This window comes from Symphalangus syndactylus, chromosome X, assembly GCF_028878055.3.
Source record: "Symphalangus syndactylus isolate Jambi chromosome X, NHGRI_mSymSyn1-v2.1_pri, whole genome shotgun sequence".
Classification (NCBI taxonomy): Eukaryota; Metazoa; Chordata; class Mammalia; order Primates; family Hylobatidae; genus Symphalangus; species Symphalangus syndactylus.
The window spans coordinates 76,220,723-76,240,109 of record NC_072447.2 but is presented as its reverse complement, the minus strand read 5'-3'; the positions used below and the strand labels follow the sequence as shown (position 1 = coordinate 76,240,109).

The 19,387-nt window shown below is 41.2% G+C and overlaps 2 protein-coding genes across 3 annotated transcripts in view; both read right to left on the bottom strand.

The window, feature by feature from the left end:
• Positions 1–14,386, bottom strand: part of LOC129476222 (large ribosomal subunit protein eL31-like) — an 86,866-nt gene extending 72,480 nt beyond the window's left edge. The window contains exon 1 of the mRNA XM_055268935.2: positions 14,329–14,386. The gene's annotated coding sequence lies outside the window, so the exon portion shown is untranslated. The remainder of the gene's footprint in view (positions 1–14,328) is intronic.
• YIPF6 (Yip1 domain family member 6) overlaps positions 1–19,387 on the bottom strand; it is a 47,785-nt gene that overhangs the window by 6,204 nt on the left and 22,194 nt on the right. For both annotated transcript variants that reach the window (XM_055267532.2, XM_055267535.2), the window contains 3 exons: positions 18,736–18,778; positions 15,735–15,860; positions 14,329–14,486 (listed from right to left, as the gene is read on the bottom strand). In XM_055267532.2, the coding sequence (XP_055123507.1) occupies positions 14,329–14,486; positions 15,735–15,860; positions 18,736–18,778 (327 nt within the window). The remainder of the gene's footprint in view (positions 1–14,328; positions 14,487–15,734; positions 15,861–18,735; positions 18,779–19,387) is intronic.

The following is a 19,387-nucleotide window of genomic DNA, read 5'->3' as shown; positions in this document are numbered from 1 at the left end:
CTCAGGAGGCTGAGGTGGGAGAACTGCTTGAAGCCAGGAGTTCAAGGCTGCAGTATGTTACGGTTGCACCACTCCACTCCAGACTGAATGACAGAGTGAGACCCCATCTCTTTAAAGAGAAATAATAGGAGGTTGCTGGCAAGATGGCCGAATAGGAACAGCTCCGGTCTGCAGCTCCCAGCGAGATCAACGCAGAAGGCAGGTGATTTGTGCATTTCCAACTGAGGTAAGCAGCTCATCTCATTGGGACTGGTTAGACAGTGGGTACAGCCCACGGGGGGTGAGCTGAAGCAGGGTGGGGAGTCGCCTCACCTGGGAAGCACAAGGGGTCGGGGAACTCCCTACCCTAGCCAAGAGAAGCCATGAGGGACTGTGCCATGAGGAACGGTGCATTCCGGCCCAGATACTACACTTTCCCCATGGTCTTCACAACCCGCACACCAGGACACTCCCTCGGACGCCTATGCTACCAGGGCCCTGGATTTCAAGCACAAAACTGGGCGGCCATTTGGGCAGACACCAAGCTAGCTGCAGGAGTTTTTTTTCATACCCTAGTGGCGTCTAGAACACCAGCAAGACAGAAGCGTTCACTCCCCTGGAAAGGGAGCTGAAGTCAGGGAGCCAAGTAGTCTAGCTCAACAGATCCCACCCCCACGGAGCCCAGCAAGCTAAGATCCACTGGCTTGAAATTCTCACTGCCAGCATAGCAGTCTGAAGTGGACCTAGGACGCTCGAGCTTGGTGGAGTGAAGGGCAACCACCATTACTGAGGCTTGAGTAGGCAGTTTTTCCCCTCACAGTGTAAAGAAAGCCACAGGGAAGTTCAAACTGGCCGGAGCCCACCACAGCTCAGCAAAGCTGCTGTAGCCAGACTACCTCTCTAGATTCCTCCTCTCTGGGCAGGGCATCACTGAAAGAAAGGCAGCAGCCCCAGTCAGGGGCTTATAGATAAAACTCCCATCTTCATGGGACAGAGCACCTGGGGGATGGAGCAGCTGTAAGCACAGCTTCAGCAACTTAAACATTCCTGCCTGCCAGCTCTGAAGACAGCAGCGCACAGTGCTTCAATTCAACTCTGCTAAGGGACAGACTGCTTCCTCAAGTGGATCCCTGACCCCCATGCCTCCTGACTGGGAGACACCTCCCAGCAGGAGTTGACAGACACCTCATACAGGAGAGCTCTGGCTGGCATCTGGCAGGTGCCCCTCTGGGATGAAGCTTCCAGAGGAAGGAGCAGGCAGCAATCTTGGCTGTTCTGCAGCCTCCGCTGGCGATACCCAGGCAAACAGGGTCTGGAGTGAACCTCCAGCAAACTCAAGCAGACCTGCAGCAGAGGGGCCTGACTGTTAGAAAGAAAACTAACAAACAGAAAGGAATAACATCAACATCAAAAAAAAGGACATCCACACAGAAACCCCATCTGAAGGTCACCAACATCAAAGACCAAAGGTAGATAAATCCATGAAGATGAGGAAAAACCAGCACAAAAAGGCCGAAAATTCCAAAAACCAGAATGTCTCTTCTCCTCCAAAGGATCACAACTCCTTGCCAGCAAGGGAACAAAACTGGATGAAGAATGAGTTTGACGAACTGACAGTAGACTTCAGAAGGTGGGTAATAACAAACTCCTCTGAGCTAAAGGAGCATGTTCTAATGCAACGCAAGGAAGCTAAGCACCTTGAGAAAAGGTTAGAGAAATTGCTAACTAGAATAACCAGTTTAGAGAACATAAATGACCTGATGGAGCGCAAAAACACAGCATGAGAACTTCATGAAACATACACAAGTGTCAGTAGCTGAATCGATCAAGCAGAAGAAAAGATATCAGAGATTGAAGATCAAATTAATGAAATAAAGTGGGAAGACAAGATTAGAGAAAAAAGAATGAAAAGGAATGAACAAAGCCTCCAAGAAATATGGGACTATGTGAAAAGACCAAACCTACCTTTGATTGGTATACCTGAAAGTGACGGGGAGAATGTAACCAAGTTGGAAAACACTCTTCAGGATATTATCCAGGAGAACTTCCCCAACCTAGCAAGGCAGGCCAACATTCAAATTCAGGAAATACAGAGAACACCACAAAGATATTCCTTGAGAAGAGCAACCCCAAGACACATAATTGTCAGATTCACCAAGGTTGAAATGAAGGAAAAAATGTTAAGGGCAGCCAAAGAGAAAGGTCGGGTTACCCACAAAGGGAAGTCCATCAGACTAACAGCTGATCTCTCAGCAGAAACCCTACAAGAAGAGAGTGGGGGCCAACATTCAACATTCTTAAAGAAAAGAATTTTCAACCCAGAATTTCATATCCAGACAAACTAAGCTTCATAAGTGAAGGAGAAATAAAATCCTTTACAGACAAACAAATTCTGAGAGACTTTGTCACCACCAGGCCTGACTTACAATAGCTCCTGAAGGAAGCACTAAACATGGAAAGGAAAAACCAGTACCAGCCACTGCAAAAATGTAACAAATTGTAAAGACTATCAACACCATGAAGAAATGGCATCAACTAATGGGCAAAATAACCAGCTAGCATCATAATGACAGTATCAAATTTACACATAACAATATTAACCTTAAATATAAATGGGCTAAATGCCCCAATTAAAAGACAGAGACTGGCAAATTGGATAAAGAGTCAAGACCCATTGGTGTGCTGTATTCAGGAGACCCATATCACGTGCAAAGACACATATAAGCTCAAAATAAAGGGATGGAAGAATATTTACCAGGCAAATGGAAAGCAAAAAAAGTAGGGGTTGCAATCCTAGCCTCTGATAAAACAGACTTTAAGCCAACAAAAATCAAAAAAGACAAAGAAGGGCATTACATAATGGTAAAGGGATCAATGCAACAAGAAGAGCTAACTATCCTAAATATACATGCACCCAATACAGGAGCACCCAGGTTCATAAAACAAATTCTTAAAGACCTACAAAGAGATTTATACTCCCACACAATAATAGTGGGAGACTTTAACACCCCACTGTCAATATTAGACAGATAGACGAGACAGAAAATTAACAAGGATATTCAGGACTTGAACTCAGCTCTGGACCAAATGGACCTAACAGATATCTACCCCAAATCAACAGAATATACATTTTTCTCAGCACCACACCACACTTATTCGAAAATTGACCACATAATTGGAAGTAAAATACTCCTCAACAAATGCAAAAGAATGGAAATCTTAACAACAGAATGCAAAAGAATGGAAATCATAGTCTCTCAGACCACAGTGCAATCAAATTAGAACTCAGGATTAAGAAACTCACTCAAAACCGCACAGCTATACAGAAACTAAACAACCTGCTCTTGAATGACTGCTGGGTAAACAACGAAATTAAGGCAGAAATAAACAAGTTTTTTGAAACCAATAAGAACAAAGACAGAACATATCAGAACCTCTGTAACAGAGCTAAAGCAGTGTTTAGAGGGAAATTTATAGCACTAAATGCCTACAGGACAAAGCGGGAAAGATCTAAAACTGACACCCTAACATCACAATTAAAAGAACTGAGAAGCAAGAGCAAACAAATTCAAAAACTAGAAGACAAGAAATAACTAAGATCAGAGCAGAACTGAAGGATATAGAGACACAAAAAACCCTTCAAAAAAATCAATGAATACAGCAACTGTTTTTTTGAAAAGATTAACAAAATAGACCGCTAGCCAGACTAATAAAGGAAAGAGAGAAGAATCAAATAGACACAATAAAAACTGATACATTGGAGATTAACACTGATCCCACAGAAATACAAACTACCATCAGAGAATACTATAAATACCTCTATGCAAATAAACTAGAAAATCTAGAAGAAATTGATAAATTCCTGGACACATATTCCCTCCCAAGACTAAACCAGGAAGACATCAAATCCCTGAATAGACCAATGGTAAGTTTTGAAATTGAGGCAGTAATTAATAGCCTACCAACCAAAAAAAGCCCAGGACCAGACAGATTCACAGCTAAATTCTACCAGAGGTACAAAGAGGAGCTGGTACCATTCCGTCTGAAACTATTCCAAACAATAGAAGAGGGATTCCTCCCTAACTCATTTCATGAGGCCAGCACCATCCTGATACCAAAACCTGGCAGAGACACAACAAAAAAGGAAAATTTCAGGCCAATATCCTTGATGAACATCAATGTGAAAATCCTCAGTAAAATACTTGCAAACCGAATCCAGCAGCACAACAAAAAGCTTACCCACCACGATCAAGTCAGCTTCTTCCCTGGGATGCAAGGCTGGTTCAACATATGCAAATCAATAAACGTAATTCATCACATAAACAGAACCAACGACAAAAACCACATGATTATCTCAACAGATGTAGAAAAGGCCTTTGATAAAATTCAACACCCTTCATGCTAAAAACTCTCAATAAACTAGGTATTGATGGAACGTATCTCAAAATAATAAGAGCTATTTATGACAAAGCCATAGCCAATATCATACTGAATGGGCAAAAGCTGGAAGCATTCCCTTTGAAAACCAGCACAAGACAAGGATGCCCTCTCTCACCACTCCTATTCAACATAAAGTCTGGCCAGAGAAATCAGGCAAGAGAAAGAAATAAAGGGTATTCAAACAGAAAGAGAGGAAGTCAAACTGTATCTGTTTGCAGATGACATGACTGTATATTTAGAAAACCCCATTGTCTCAGCCCATAATCTCCTTAAGCTGATAAGCAACTTCAGCAAAGTCTCAGGATACAAAATCAATGTGCAAAAATCACAAGCCTTCCTATATACCAATAATAGACAAACAGAGAGCCAAATCATGAGTGAACTCCCATTCACAATTACTACAAAGAGAATAAAATACCTAGGAATCCAACTTACAAGGGATATAAAGGACCTCTTCAAGGAGAACTACAAACCACTGCTCAAGGACATAAGAGAGAACACAAACAAATGGAAAAACATTCCATGCTCATGGATAGGAAGAATCAGTATCATGAAAATGGCCATACTGCCCAAAGTAATTTATAGATTCAATGCTATCCCCGTAAAGCTACCATTGACTTTCTTCACAGAAGTAGAAAAAACTACTTTAAATTTCATATGGAACCAAAAAAGAGCCCATATAGCCAAGACAATCCTAAGCAAAAAGAACAAAGCTGGAGGCATCACTCTATCTGACCTCCAACTATACTACAAGGCTATAGTAACCAAAACAGCATGGTACTGGTACCAAAACAGATATATAGACCAAGGGAACAGAACAGAGGCTTCAGAAATAATGCTACCCATCCAAAATCATCTGATCTTTGACAAGCCTGATAAAAACAAGCAATGGGAAAAGGATTCCCTAGTTAATAAATGGTGTTGGGAAAACTGGCTAGCCATATGCAGAAAACTGAAATTGGACCCTTTCTTACACCTTATACAAAAATTAACTCAAGATGGATTGAAGACTTAAATGTAAGACCTAAAACCATAAAAATCCTACAAGAAAACCTAGATAGTACCATTTAGGACATAGGCATAGGCAAAGACTTCATGGCTAAAACACCAAAAGCAATAGCAACAAAAGCCAAAATTGACAAATGGGATCTAATTAAAGAGCTTCTGCACAGCAAAAGAAACTATCATCAGAGTGAATAGGCAACCTACAGAATGGGAAAAAATTTTTGCAATCTATCCATCTGACAAAGGGCTAACATCCAGAATCTACAAAGAACTTAAACAAATTTACAAGAAAAAAAACAACCCCATCAAAAAGTGGGTGAAGGATATGAACAGACACTTCTCAAGAGAAGAGACTTATGTGGCCAACAAACATATGAAAAAAAGCTCATCATCACTGCTCATGAGAGAAATGCAAATCAAAACCACAACGAGATACCATCTCATGCCAGTTAGAATGGCTATTAAAAAGTCAGGAAACAGGGGGTGGAGCCAAGATGGCGGAATAGGAACAGCTCAGGTCTACAGATCCCAGCCTGAGCGACACAGAAAACGGGTGATTTCTGCATTTCCGTTTGAGGTACTGGGTTCATCTCACTAGGGAGTGCCAAACAGTGGGTGCAGGACAGTCGGTGCAGCACACTGTGCGCAAGCCAAAGCAGGGCGAGGCATTGCATCACTCGGGAAGCACAAGGGGTCAGGGAGTTCCCTTTCCTAGTCAAAGAAAGAGGTAACAGACAGCACCTGGAAAATCGGGTCAGTCCCACCCTAATACTGCACTTTTCCAACGGGCCTGGAAAACGGCACACCAGGAGATTGTGTCCCGCACCTGGCTCCAAGGGTCCTATGCCCACGGAGTCTCGCTGATTGCTAGCACAGCAGTCTGAGATCAAACTGCAAGGCAGCAGCGAGGCTGGCGGAGGGGCGCCCGCCATTGCCCAGGCTAGCTTAGGTAAACAAAGCAGCCAGGAAGCTCGAACTGGGTGGAGCCCACCACAGCTCAAGGAGGCCTGCCTGCCTCTGTAGGCTCCACCTCTGGGGGCAGGGCACAGACAAACAAAAAGTCAGCAGGAACCTCTGCAGACTTAAATGTCCCTGTCTGACTGACAGCTTTGAAGAGAGTGGTGGTTCTCCCAGCACACAGCTGGAGATCTGACAACGGACAGACTGCCTCCTAAAGTGGGTCCCTGACCCCTGAGCAGCCTAACTGGGAGGCACCACCCAGTAGGGACAGACTGACACCTCACTCGGCCGGGTACTCCTCTGAGACAAAACTTCCAGAGGAACTATCAGACAGCTGAATTTGTGGTCTCACGCAAATCCGCTGTTCTGCAGCCACCGCTGCTGACACCCAGCCAAACAGGGTCTGGAGTGGACCTCTAGCAAACTCCAACAGACCTGCAGCTGAGGGTCCTGTCTGATAGGAGGAAAACTAACAAACAGAAAGGACATCCACACCAAAAACCCATCTGTACATCACCATCATCAAAGACCAAAAGTAGATAAAACCACAAAGATGGGGAAAAAACAGAGCATAAAAACTGGAAACTCTAAAAAGCAGAGCACCTCTCCTCCTCCAAAGGAACACAGTTCCTCACCAGCAACGGAACAAAGCTAGACGGAGAATGACTTTGACGAGTTGAGAGAAGAAGGCTTCAGACGATCAAACTACTCCGAGCTTCGGGAGGAAATTCAAAACAATAGCAAAGAAGTTAAAAACTTTGAAAAAAAATTAGACGAATGGATAACTAGAATAACCAATGGAGAGAAGGGCTTAAAGGAGCTGATGGAGCTGAAAGCGAAGTATCGAGAACTACACGAAGATTGCAGAAGTCTCAGTAGCCGATGCGATCAACTGGAAGAAAGGGTATCAGTGATGGAAGATGAAGTGAATGAAATGAAGCGAGAAGGGAAGTTTAGAGAAAAAAGAATAAAAAGAAACGAACAAAGCCTCCAAGAAATTTGGGACTATGTGAAAAGACCAAACCTACGTCTCATTGGTGTACCTGAAAATGATGGGGAGAATGGAACCAAGTTGGAAAACACTCTGCAAGATATTATCCAGGAGAACTTCCCCAATCTAGCAAGGCAGGCCAGCATTCAGATTCAGGAAATACAGAGAACGCCACAAAGATACTCCTCGAGAAGAGCAACTCCAAGACACATAATTGTCAGATTCACCAAAGTTGAAATGAAGGAAAAAATGTTAAGGGCAGCCAGAGAGAAAGGTCAGGTTACCCACAAAGGGAAGCCCATCAGACTAACAGCTGATCTCTCGACAGAAACTCTACAAGCCAGAAGAGAGTGGGGGCCAATACTCAACATTCTTAAAGAAAAGAATTTTCAACCTAGAATTTCATATCCAGCCAAACTAAGCTTCATAAGTGAAGGAGAAATAAAATCCTTTACAGACAAGCAAATGCTGAGTGATTTTGTCACCACCAGGCCTGCCCTAAAAGAGCTCCTGAAGGAAGCACTAAACATGGAAAGGAACAACCGGTACGAGCCACTGCAAAAACATGCCAAATTGTAAGGACCATCGAGGCTAGGAAGAAACTGCATCAACCAACGAGCAAAATAACCAACTAACATCATAAGGACAGGATCAAATTCACACATAACAATATTAACTTTAAATGTAAATGGGCTAAATGCTCCAATTAAAAGACACAGACTGGCAAACTGGATAAGGAGTCAAGACCCATCAGTGTGCTGTATTCAGGAAACCCATCTCATGTGCAGAGACACACATAGACTCAAAATAAAGGGATGGAGGAAGATCTATCAAGCAAATGGAAAACAAAAAAAGGCAGGGGTTGCAATCCTAGTCTCTGATAAAATAGACTTTAAACCAACAAAGATCAAAAGAGACAAAGAAGGCCATTACATAATAGTAAAGGGATCAATTCAACAAGAAGAGCTAACTATCCTAAATATATATGCACCCAACACAGGAGCACCCAGATTCATAAAGCAAGTCCTCAGTGACCTACAAAGGGACTTAAACTCCCACATGATAATAATGGGAGACTTTAACACCCCACTGTCAACATTAGACAGATCAACGAGACAGAAAGTTAACAAGGATATCCAGGAAGTCAACTCAGCTCTGCACAAAGTGGACCTAATAGACATCTGCAGAACTCTCCACCCCAAATCAACAGAATATACATTTTTTTCAGCACCACACCACACCTATTCCAAAATTGACCACATAGTTGGAAGTAAAGTTCTCCTCAGCAAATGTAAAAGAACAGAAATTATAACAAACTGTCTCTCAGACCACAGTGCAATCAAACTAGAACTCAGGATTAAGAAACTCACTCAAAACCGCTCAACTACATGGAAACTGAACAACCTGCTCCTGAATGACTGACTATTGGGTACATAATGAAATGAAGGCAGAAATAAAGATGTTCTTTGAAACCAGTGAGAACAAAGACACAACATACCAGAATCTCTGGGACACGATCAAAGCAGTGTGTAGAGGGAAATTTACAGCACTAAATGCCCACAAGAGAAAGCAGGAAAGATCCAAAATTGACACCCTAACATCACAATTAAAAGAACTAGAAAAGGAAGAGCAAACACATCCAAAAGCTAGCAGAAGGCTAGAAATAACTAAAATCAGAGCAGAACTGAAGGAAATAGAGACACAAAAAACCCTTCAAAAAATTAATGAATCCAGGAGCTGGTTTTTTGAAAAGATCAACAAAATTGATAGACCGCTAGCAAGACTAATAAAGAAGAAAAGAGAGAAGAATCAAATGGATGCAATAAAAAATGCAAAAGGGGATATCACCACCGATCCCACAGGAATACAATCTACCATCAGAGAATACTACAAACACCTCTATGCAAATAAACTAGAAAATCTAGAAGAAATGGATAAATTCCTCGACACATACACCCTCCCAAGACTAAACCAGGAAGAACTTGAATCTCTGAATAGACCAATAACAGGCTCTGAAATTGTGGCAATAATCAATAGCTTACCAACCAAAAAGAGTCCAGGACCTGATGGATTCACAGCTGAATTCTACCAGAGGTACAAGGAGGAACTGGTACCATTCCTTCTGAAACTATTGCAATCGATAGAAAAAGAGGGAATCCTCCCTAACACATTTTATGAGGCCAGCATTGTCCTGATACCAAAGCCTGGCAGAGACATACTCAAAAAAGAGAATTTCAGACCAATATCCTTGATGAACATTGATGCAAAAATCCTCAATAAAATACTGGCAAACGAAATCCAGCAGCACATCAAAAAGCTTATACATCATGATCAAGTGGGCTTCATCCCTGGGATGCAAGGCTGGTTCAACATACAAAAATCAATAAATGTAATCCAGCATATAAACAGAACCAAAGACAAAAACCACATGATTATCTCAATAGATGCAGAAAAGGCCTTTGACAAAATTCAACAACCCTTCATGCTAAAAACTCTCAATAAATTAGGTATTGATGGGACGTATCTCAAAATAATAAGAGCTATCTATGACAAACCCACAGCCAATATCATACTAAATGGGCAAAAACTGGAAGCACTCCCTTTGAAAACTGGCACAAGACAGGGATGCCCTCTCTCACCACTCCTATTCAACATAGTGCTGGAAGTTCTGGCCAGGGCAATCAGGCAGGAGAAGGAAATAAAGGGTATTCAATTAGGAAAAGAGGAAGTCAAATTGTCCCTGTTTGCAGATGACATGATCGTATATCTAGAAAACCCCATTGTCTCAGCCCAAAATCTCCTTAAGCTGATTAGCAACTTCAGCAAAGTCTCAGGATACAAAATTAATGTACAAAAATCACAAGCATTCTTGTACACCAATCACAGACAGCCAGCCAAATCATGAGTGAACTCCCATTCACAATTGCTTCAAAGAGAATAAAATACCTAGGAATCCAACTTATAAGGGATGTGAAGGACCTCTTCAAGGAGAACTACAAATCACTGCTCAATGAAATAAAAGAGTATATAAACAAATGGAAGAGCATTCCATGCTCATGGGTTGGAAGAATCAGTATCGGGAAAATGGCCATACTGCCCAAGGTAATTTATAGATTCAATGCCATCCCCATCAAGCTACCAATGACTTTCTTCACAGAATTGGAAAAAACTACTTTAAAGTTCATATGGAACCAAAAAAGAGCCCACATCGCCAAGTCAATCCTAAGCCAAAAGAACAAAGCTGGAGGCATCACGCTACCTGACTTCAAACTATACTACAAGGCTACAGTAACCAAAACAGCATGGTACTGGTACCACAACAGAGACATAGATCAATGGAACAGAACAGAGCCCTCAGAAATAATGCCACATATCTACAACGATCTGATCTTTGACAAACCTGACAAAAACAAGAAATGGGGAAATGATTCTCTATTTAATAAATGGTGCTGGGAAAACTGGCTAGCCATATGTAGAAAGCTGAAACTGGATCCCTTCCTTACACCTTATACAAAAATTAATTCAAGATGGATTAAAGACTTAAATGTTAGACCTAAAACCATTAAAATCCTACAAGAAAACCTAGGCAATACCATTCAGGACATAGGCGTGGGCAAGGACTTCATGTCTAAAACACCAAAAGCAATGGCAACAAAAGCCAAAATAGACAAATGGGATCTAATTAAACTAAAGAGCTTCTGCACAGCAAAAGAAACTACCATCAGAGTGAACAGGCAACCTACAGAATGGGAGAAAATTTTTGCAACCTACTCATCTGACAAAGGGCTAATATCCAGAATCTACAATGAACTCAAACAAATTTACAAGAAAAAAACAAACAACCCCATCAAAAAGTTGGTGAAAGACATGAACAGACACTTCTCAAAAGAAGACATTTATGCAGCCAAAAAACACATGAAAAAATGCTCATCATCACTGGCCATCAGAGAAATGCAAATCAAAACCACAGTGAGATACCATCTCACACCAGTTAGAATGGCCATCATTCAAAAGTCAGGAAACAACAGGTGCTGGAGAGGATGTGGAGATATAGGAACACTTTTACACTGTTGGTGGGACTGTAAACTAGTTCAACCATTGTGGAAGTCAGTGTGGCGATTCCTCAGGGATCTAGAACTAGAAATACCATTTGACCCAGCCATCCCATTACTGGGTATGTACCCAAAGGACTATAAATCATGCTGCTATAAAGACACATGCACACGTATGTTTATTGTGGCACTATTCACAATAGCAAAGAGTTGGAACCAACCCAAATGTCCAACAACAATAGACTGGATTAAGAAAATGTGGCACATATACACCATGAAATACTATGCAGCCATAAAAAATGATGAGTTCATGTCCTTTGTAGGGACATGGATGAAACTGGAAAACATCATTCTCAGTAAACTATCGCAAGGACAAAAAACCAAACACCGCATGTTCTCACTCATAGGTGGGAATTGAACAATGAGAACTCATGGACACAGGAAGGGGAACATCACACTCTGGGGACTGTTGTGGGGTGGGGGGAGGGGGGAGGGACAGCATTAGGAGATATACCTAATGCTAAATGACGAGTTAATGGGTGCAGCAAAACAACATGGCACATGGATACATATGTAACAAACCTGCACATTGTGCACATGTACCCTAAAACCTAAAGTATAATAATAAAAAAAAAAAAAGTCAGGAAACAACAGATGCTGGAGAAGATGTGAAGAAATAGAAATATTTTTACACTGTTGGTGGGAGTGTAAATTAGTTCAAGCATTGTGGAAGACAGTGTGGCGATTCTTCAAGGATCTAGAACTAGAAATACCATTTGACCCAGCAATCCCATTACTGGGTAATACTATAAAGACACATGCACACCTATGTTTATTGCTGCACTGTTCACAATAGCAAAGACTTGGAACCAACCCAAATGCCCATCAATGATAGACTGGATAAAGAAAATGTGGCACATATACACCATGGAATACTATGCAGCCATATAAAAGGTTGAGTTCATATCCTTTGCAGGGACATGTATGAAGCTGAAAACCATCATTCTCAGCAAACTACCGCAGGAACAGAAAACCAAACACCACATGTTCTCACTCATAAGTGGGGGTTGAACAATGAGAACACATGGACACAGGGAGGGGTACATCACACACCGGGGCCTGGAGGGGCTAGGAGAGGAATAGCATTAGGAGAAATACCTAATGTAGATGACGGGTTGATGGGTGCAGCAAACCACCATGGCATGTGTATACCTATGTAACAAACCTGCATGTTCTGCACATGTATCCCAGAACTTAAAGTACAATAATAATATAAAAACATATTATATATATATTTTAGCCAAATAAATAAATAAATGAAAATAATCAGCCGGGTGTGGTGGTTCATGTCTGTAATCCCAGCACTTTGAGAGGCCAAGGCGGGTGGATCACCTGAGGTCAGGAGTTCGAGACCAGCCTGGCCAACATGGTGAAACCCCATCTCTACTAAAAACACAAACATTAATCGGGTATGGTGGCACATAGCTGTAATCCCAGCTACTCAGGAGGCTGAGGCAGGAGAACTGCTTGAACCCAGGAGGTGGAGGTTACAGTGAGCCGAGATAGTGCCACTGCACTCCAGCCTGGGCGACAGAGGGAGACTCTGTCTCAAATACTAATCATCATCATCATCACCATCATCATCACATCTCTGGGAAATCTTTCCTGAATAATCATGTCTGTCCCCACTGTACTGTGCATAAATCTCCATCTCCCAACTAGAACACCTATTGCCTTTAAGTGTTTTCATGTCAGGCTGCTCTGTTAGATTGTGAACTCCAAGGACAAAGACCATGCCTAAAATTATGCCTGAACATAGTTTGTGATTAATGTTTGCTGAATTGAAGTTGCTCTCTCCTATGATTCTACTTCGTGATCACCTGTGAGCCTGGACACTGGATAACTAAGTAAGTATAATTACATGTATGGTAATTATGAGATTCTCAGTGAGAGAATGAGGGGCTCTCCCCATGGGAAAAGCACCCAAGCTTAATATACAGTCTTTAGAATATCAATTCTGGCTCTCTCAGAATTGGATTACTTCTTAGCTTTCAACCATGTTCCAGAGCAATGAGATGTTACTACACTTAAAAATATTAAGCAGTCTGCCTATCCATTAAAGCAGAAGCTAGTGAACACTTCTAAATTTAAGCTGGAATCTTAAGAGAACTTTAGGAATGTAAAAACAATGAGCACATAGCATTCATTATCATTGCTATAGGCCCTTCCTAGTCTTTGGCAAAATGTTCTACTGAAGAAGAAAAGTGCTATACAATGATACTTACAATCTACACTGGAAGGTGGTATAGTATATAGTTCTTTAAGGTTCATGACTGCTTGGTTTGCAATTTGACTCTCTTACTCACTGGTAATGCAACCTAGGGCAAGCTGCTCAACTTCTCTGTAACTGTTCTTCATCTATAAGATGGGACTAATAATAGTATTTCTCTATTAGAGTTGCTGTGAGGCTTAAATGGGATAATATACGTAAAGCACTTAAACAGTGCCTGGCCTTTGATAAGCAATCTGTAAATGTTATTATTTTCATTTTAATTAGTTTGTCAGGAAAAGATCCCAGTCATTTCACAAGTCACCTAATGCCTTGTATATACCAGGACTGGGCTAAATGTAGTGTAATCCACTTTCCCAACCTTTTTTTTTTTTTTTCTGGAAAGAAAAAAGATATGACTCTCCACATCTCATAAGTCCAGATAGCCAACTCAGATAAGATAGACAACAGCCCCATCATTGCCTACTCAGGGAAGAGGGTTCTATGGATAATACTGTCAAGAATCATATCACTCACATCTAACTTTGGACTTATACTGCTCCTCATCTGGTCTTCATCATTAAATCATGTTTTTGTCTGTTCTGTTATTGTGGAAATAAGTACATACTTACCAACTATAGACCAGGCAAACATCACAATCACCACAAAAAGCCGAACCATGAAGTTTACAGGTCCTGGATCAGCCAAAAGTACCAGCCGGCAAATCAGCATTGCTACTGTCAAGGGAAGTATACAGTAACCCAGCACACAGAGGCTCTGAAAAAAAGATCTTAAAAACAAAATACATTAATAAAGATCATAAATACAGCTGATGGGTGTTATGACACAGCTTGTTACACAGATTTCTCTATGTAATGGACTGTTGCCTCCTTCTTGGTACATAACATCTACATCCTAACATTAATTATTAAGTACATGCTTTTGGCCGGGCGCGATGGCTCATGCCTGTAATACCAACACTTTGGGAGGCCAAGGCGGGTGGATCACTGAGGTCAGGAGTTTGAGACCAATCTGGCCAACATGGTGAATCCCCATCTCTACTAAAAATACAAAAAAATTAGCCGGGCATTGTGGCGGGCACCTGTAATCCCAGCTGCTCAGGAGGCTGAGGCAGGAAAATCACTTGAACCTGGGAGGCGGAGGTTGCAGTGAGCTGAGATTGTGCCACTGCACTCCAGCCTGGACAGAGCGAGACTCCATCTCAAAAAAAAAAAAAAATTAAGTACATGCTTTAATTTTCTTTCCCCATACTCTTCCTCCCCTCCTCTCAAATCCCTTAAAAGTCAATCATCTAACACCAGATGATCTGCTCTAGTTCCTACAGATATCTTTCTCTGAACCTCTAAGATGGTGGTTCTTAATCCTTTCTAGTTTATAGATCTATTATACTTGAGAATTTGTTAAATTTGCCCCCCAAAACGTACATACTCTTCTTACACAAAAAAGTCTGCCTATGATTTCAGGGCCTGGAAAGGGCATCTGAAGTTTATCAAAGGACCTCAGATAATTTAAGATAATTTAACTTAACAAGGTTATCTCTGTACAGTGGTAGTGGTTTTAAGAACACTTCTCTTTGGCCCTTATTTAGTTTGATTTTTCTTTAAAACAAAACATCAGGCCAGGTATGGTGGCTCATGCCTGTAATCCCAGCATTTTGGGAGGCCAAGGTGGGAGGATCAGTTGAACCCGGGAGTTCAAAACCAGCCTAGGCAATACAGTGGGACCCCATCTCTACAAAAAAATATTTTTTTTAATTAGCCAGGCATAGTAGCACATGTCTGTAGTCCCAGCTACTCGGGATGCTGGGGCAGGAGGATCCCAGCTACTTGGGACGCTGAGCCTGGGAGATAGAGGCTGCAGTAAGCCATGATCACACCAATGCACTCCAGCCTGGGTGACAGAGTGACACCCTGTCTCAAAAAAAAAAAAAAAAAAAAATCTAACTAGCCTGTCTTCCTTAATCTAAGATATACTACCTGGCAAGAGGAAAAAAAGAATGCATTTTAATAATACTCACATGTTCCCTCCAAGAAGTTTTGAGTTGAGGGTGATGGTAACTGCACCAAACCAGACAATGACAAACACCTCTGCAAATTGGGGCCCTCCATCTTTTTCACTATCTGCAGAGTCTCTTTGCAGCATTCTGAGAAAAGGAAACAGCATAAGAATTGCTTAATCTTTTACTTAGGGCAACAAAGTTAAGGCACGGGTTCTCAAACTTTGAATCAGATTGCTGTGCTATACCTCACCTGAAGATCTGTAATATGTAGGTTGTGCTAAAAGGAAAATGCCACAAGTATTTGGCAAGGCTCTCTTACTGCAAATTCCAAATGCCTCAGGACTACAAGGGGTGCTCCATTTGACCTTGTTGAAATGTTTAAATGAATTATTGAAGACCTTTTTTTTAAGCAGAGGTTATAAACTGAAGGGTCAAATGTGGCTCATATATATGAGGTTTTGGGCTTATATAATATTTAAGATGATTTTGAATTTAAGTTGACATTATTTTATTTCACATAAGAATATGAATTTCAGCCGGGCGCAGTGGCTCAAGCCTGTAATCCCAGCACTTTAGGAGGCCGAGGTGGGCGGATCATGAGGTCAGGAGATCGAGAACATCCTGGGTAACACGGTGAAACCCCATCTCTACTAAAAATACAAAAAATTAGCCGGGCGTGTTGGTGGGCGCCTGTAGTCCCAGCTACTCGGGAGGCTGAGGCAGGAGAATGGCGTGAACCCGGGAGGCGGAGCTTGCAGTGAGCCGAGATCGTGCCACTGCACTCCAGCCTGGGGTACAGAGAAAGACTCCGTCTCAAAAAAAAAAAGAATATGAATTTCTAGATTTTCTTGAAAAAACTGTTAGACTTTCTAACACTGAGCCTGCATTCCAACACTGCAACAATCAAGTGTAGCTGACATAAGTACAAGGGGCTTACAGTCACCATATCACATGCATTTAGGTTACTATTCTAGCCTTTAGACACATCAGAATTTGTAGTTCTTGGGTTAAGGTTTCAGTTGAGATATTTAAAAATGGAAATAGCCCAGGTATGGTGGCTTAGCCTGGCCTATAATCTCAGCACTTTGGGAGGCCAAGACAGGCAGATTGCTTGAGGCCAGGAGTTCGATACCAGCCCGGGCAACATGACGAAACCCCTGTCTCTACAAAAAATAAAAAATTAGCTGGCCGTGGTGGTACACGCCTATAGTCCTAGCTACTAGAAAGGCTGAGTTGGGAGAATTGCTTGAGCCTGGGAGGTTGAGGCTGCAGTGAGCTGTAATCACATCACTGACTCAGCCTGGGTAACCGAGTGAGACTGCCTCAAAACCAAATAAAAATAATAAATAAAAATGGAAACAGTCTATAAACCTTTTTAGTTGTTAATTTTTAAAAAATCAAAACATACAGATTATTACTAAAGGGTTTTGCTTTGGAATTGAGTAGTTGAACAACCACTTAAATATCCTTTCTTTGTCTAAGAATTTTACAGATGTAAACTGTTTTGAATACTTGGACTTGGTGTTATTACCAAGAAAAATAATAACTGTAAGCTCATAACCTCTTCTTATTAAACAGTATAGAGAAGTCACACTGTAAGTCTTTCTTGCCCTGCTATGCTACTTGGCAGTATGCACAGGCTTTTGTATTCTATGCTATGCATATTCCATTCCAAGTCCTGACAACCAGATGCAAAGAATGGCCAGCACTCATCACTTGTTGTCTGGAATCCCTATTGCTTCAGCATGGTATGATGGAAAGAATATTCACTAGCCTGGAAGGCAAGAGACCCAGATACTGATCCTAATTCTGTCACTAGATATGTCACTTGATGTCCTGGGACTCCAGTTTTCTGTGCAACTAAGTGGGGTTAAACTGCATAATCTATAAGGTTAATCTTTCAAAAGTAAAAAAAAAATATATGCTCGGGATGTCTAATATAAACCCCTCCATCAAGGCATTAGGCTGCATCCCTTGACATGGTTACTAAAAGCATAAGAAATAGTACTCTACATTATTACCTAAATTAATATATGCTCAATTTAAATTTAAAAAATTAGAGAAGTCAGCAAGATACTTAGTGAATTTAGACCCATAAAGGGTTAAGCCTGGAAAGGACCCTCAACCATCTCCCTTTACAGATATGGAAGAGGAGACCCAGAGTGACCAGGTGGGAAGAGATGTGTAATGAACCCTAGAAGTACAGAATAGGTAGTGAGGAAACCTGAGGTTGAATCTCAGGTCTACCACTGATTATGTGATCTTGGTTAAATCCTCAACCTTTTTGAAGCTGAGCTTGTTTGTCAAAAAAAAAAAAAAAAAGAAAAGAAAATAATTTTAATTCTTGCTATGAGGTTAAAATAAGAGAAAGTATTTTAAAGTTTTCTGCAAACTGGAAAAAATTATACAAACATTGGTTATTAGTAGCCCAAAGTCACATAGCTAGCTGACAGCAGAGTCAGAATGTGAACTCAGAACTGAATTCCAGGGCAGTATTTTTTCCCACTCTATCAATGGTTATATTCATCTCTCTAGTGTAACCTTCTTCTCTTTCCCCTGTCCTCTTCCTTTACATACAATGTGTATGGAAAAGTACAACACTCTGAAACATGATCTTGCTTTTAACTCTCCTACTTCTAATTTATTCTCATTCTCATTCATATTTTTAGTAAGATTACAGAGAATTATGTTTGCAAGCAAAGGGTGCTTAAACTTTAATTCACTTAGTTTAATAATGGGGAGGAACAAGAGAGTAAATAAGTAAATAAATGTTTGTTGAATAGACATGGCTAAAACAGACTAAAATGTCATTGGTTAAGGAAGGTGAGCCTAATTTCATCATATTTTATTTGATTTGGAAAGTGACTTTAGAGGCTTAAATACCTAAGGAGTATAACATGTACAACATGTCATATAAGTCCTAAATGAAATATTCAATCAAAATCCCCCACAATTTTGAAAATCCACAAAAAAGTCTAGTCTAGCTCAAATGACAAAGAAAGAAAATGCAAGTACTTACAATGCGAGTGTCACACAAAGGATCAAAGGGCCCCACAAATCCCCTACAACAAGAAAAGACACAAGCGAAGGTAATATTTTCTGTCTTTATTCCAATACCTACCTCTCTCCCTCCTAGAATTCAGACATCAAGGCTCTCTTTGTCTGCCCAAGCCATCCTACCTCTCCTCTCCCACTACCTGCCCTCCCTGTCCCCTAATTCTGAATGCACTTCTTTACATAGACTTCCAGTTTTGCTTATTTCATATCCCACAAATCACGCTTTCCTTCTCCCCATCTACTAAGACACATACTGGCATGTTATAATTAAAGACCAATGGACAAACAATCAGAAGACCTAGGTTCCCTACCCCATACTCTAAGAAAAAAAGACTATAGCCAAGGCACTTTACCAGTCAGAGACTGCATTAGACAAGGCAAGTATAATCATGCTCAGTTCACAAATACAAAAAATGAAGCTGAGAAGGAAATGACTTGCCTAGCTTTATATGTGGAGGTGGGACCAGAACCTAGGGCTATGGATTTTTTTTTTTTTTTTGAGATGGAGCTTGGCTTTTGATGCCCAGGCTGGAGTGCAATGGTGCAATCTCAGCTCAAAGCATCCTCTGCCTCCTGGGTTCAAGCAATTCTCCTGCCTCAGCCTCCCGAGTAGC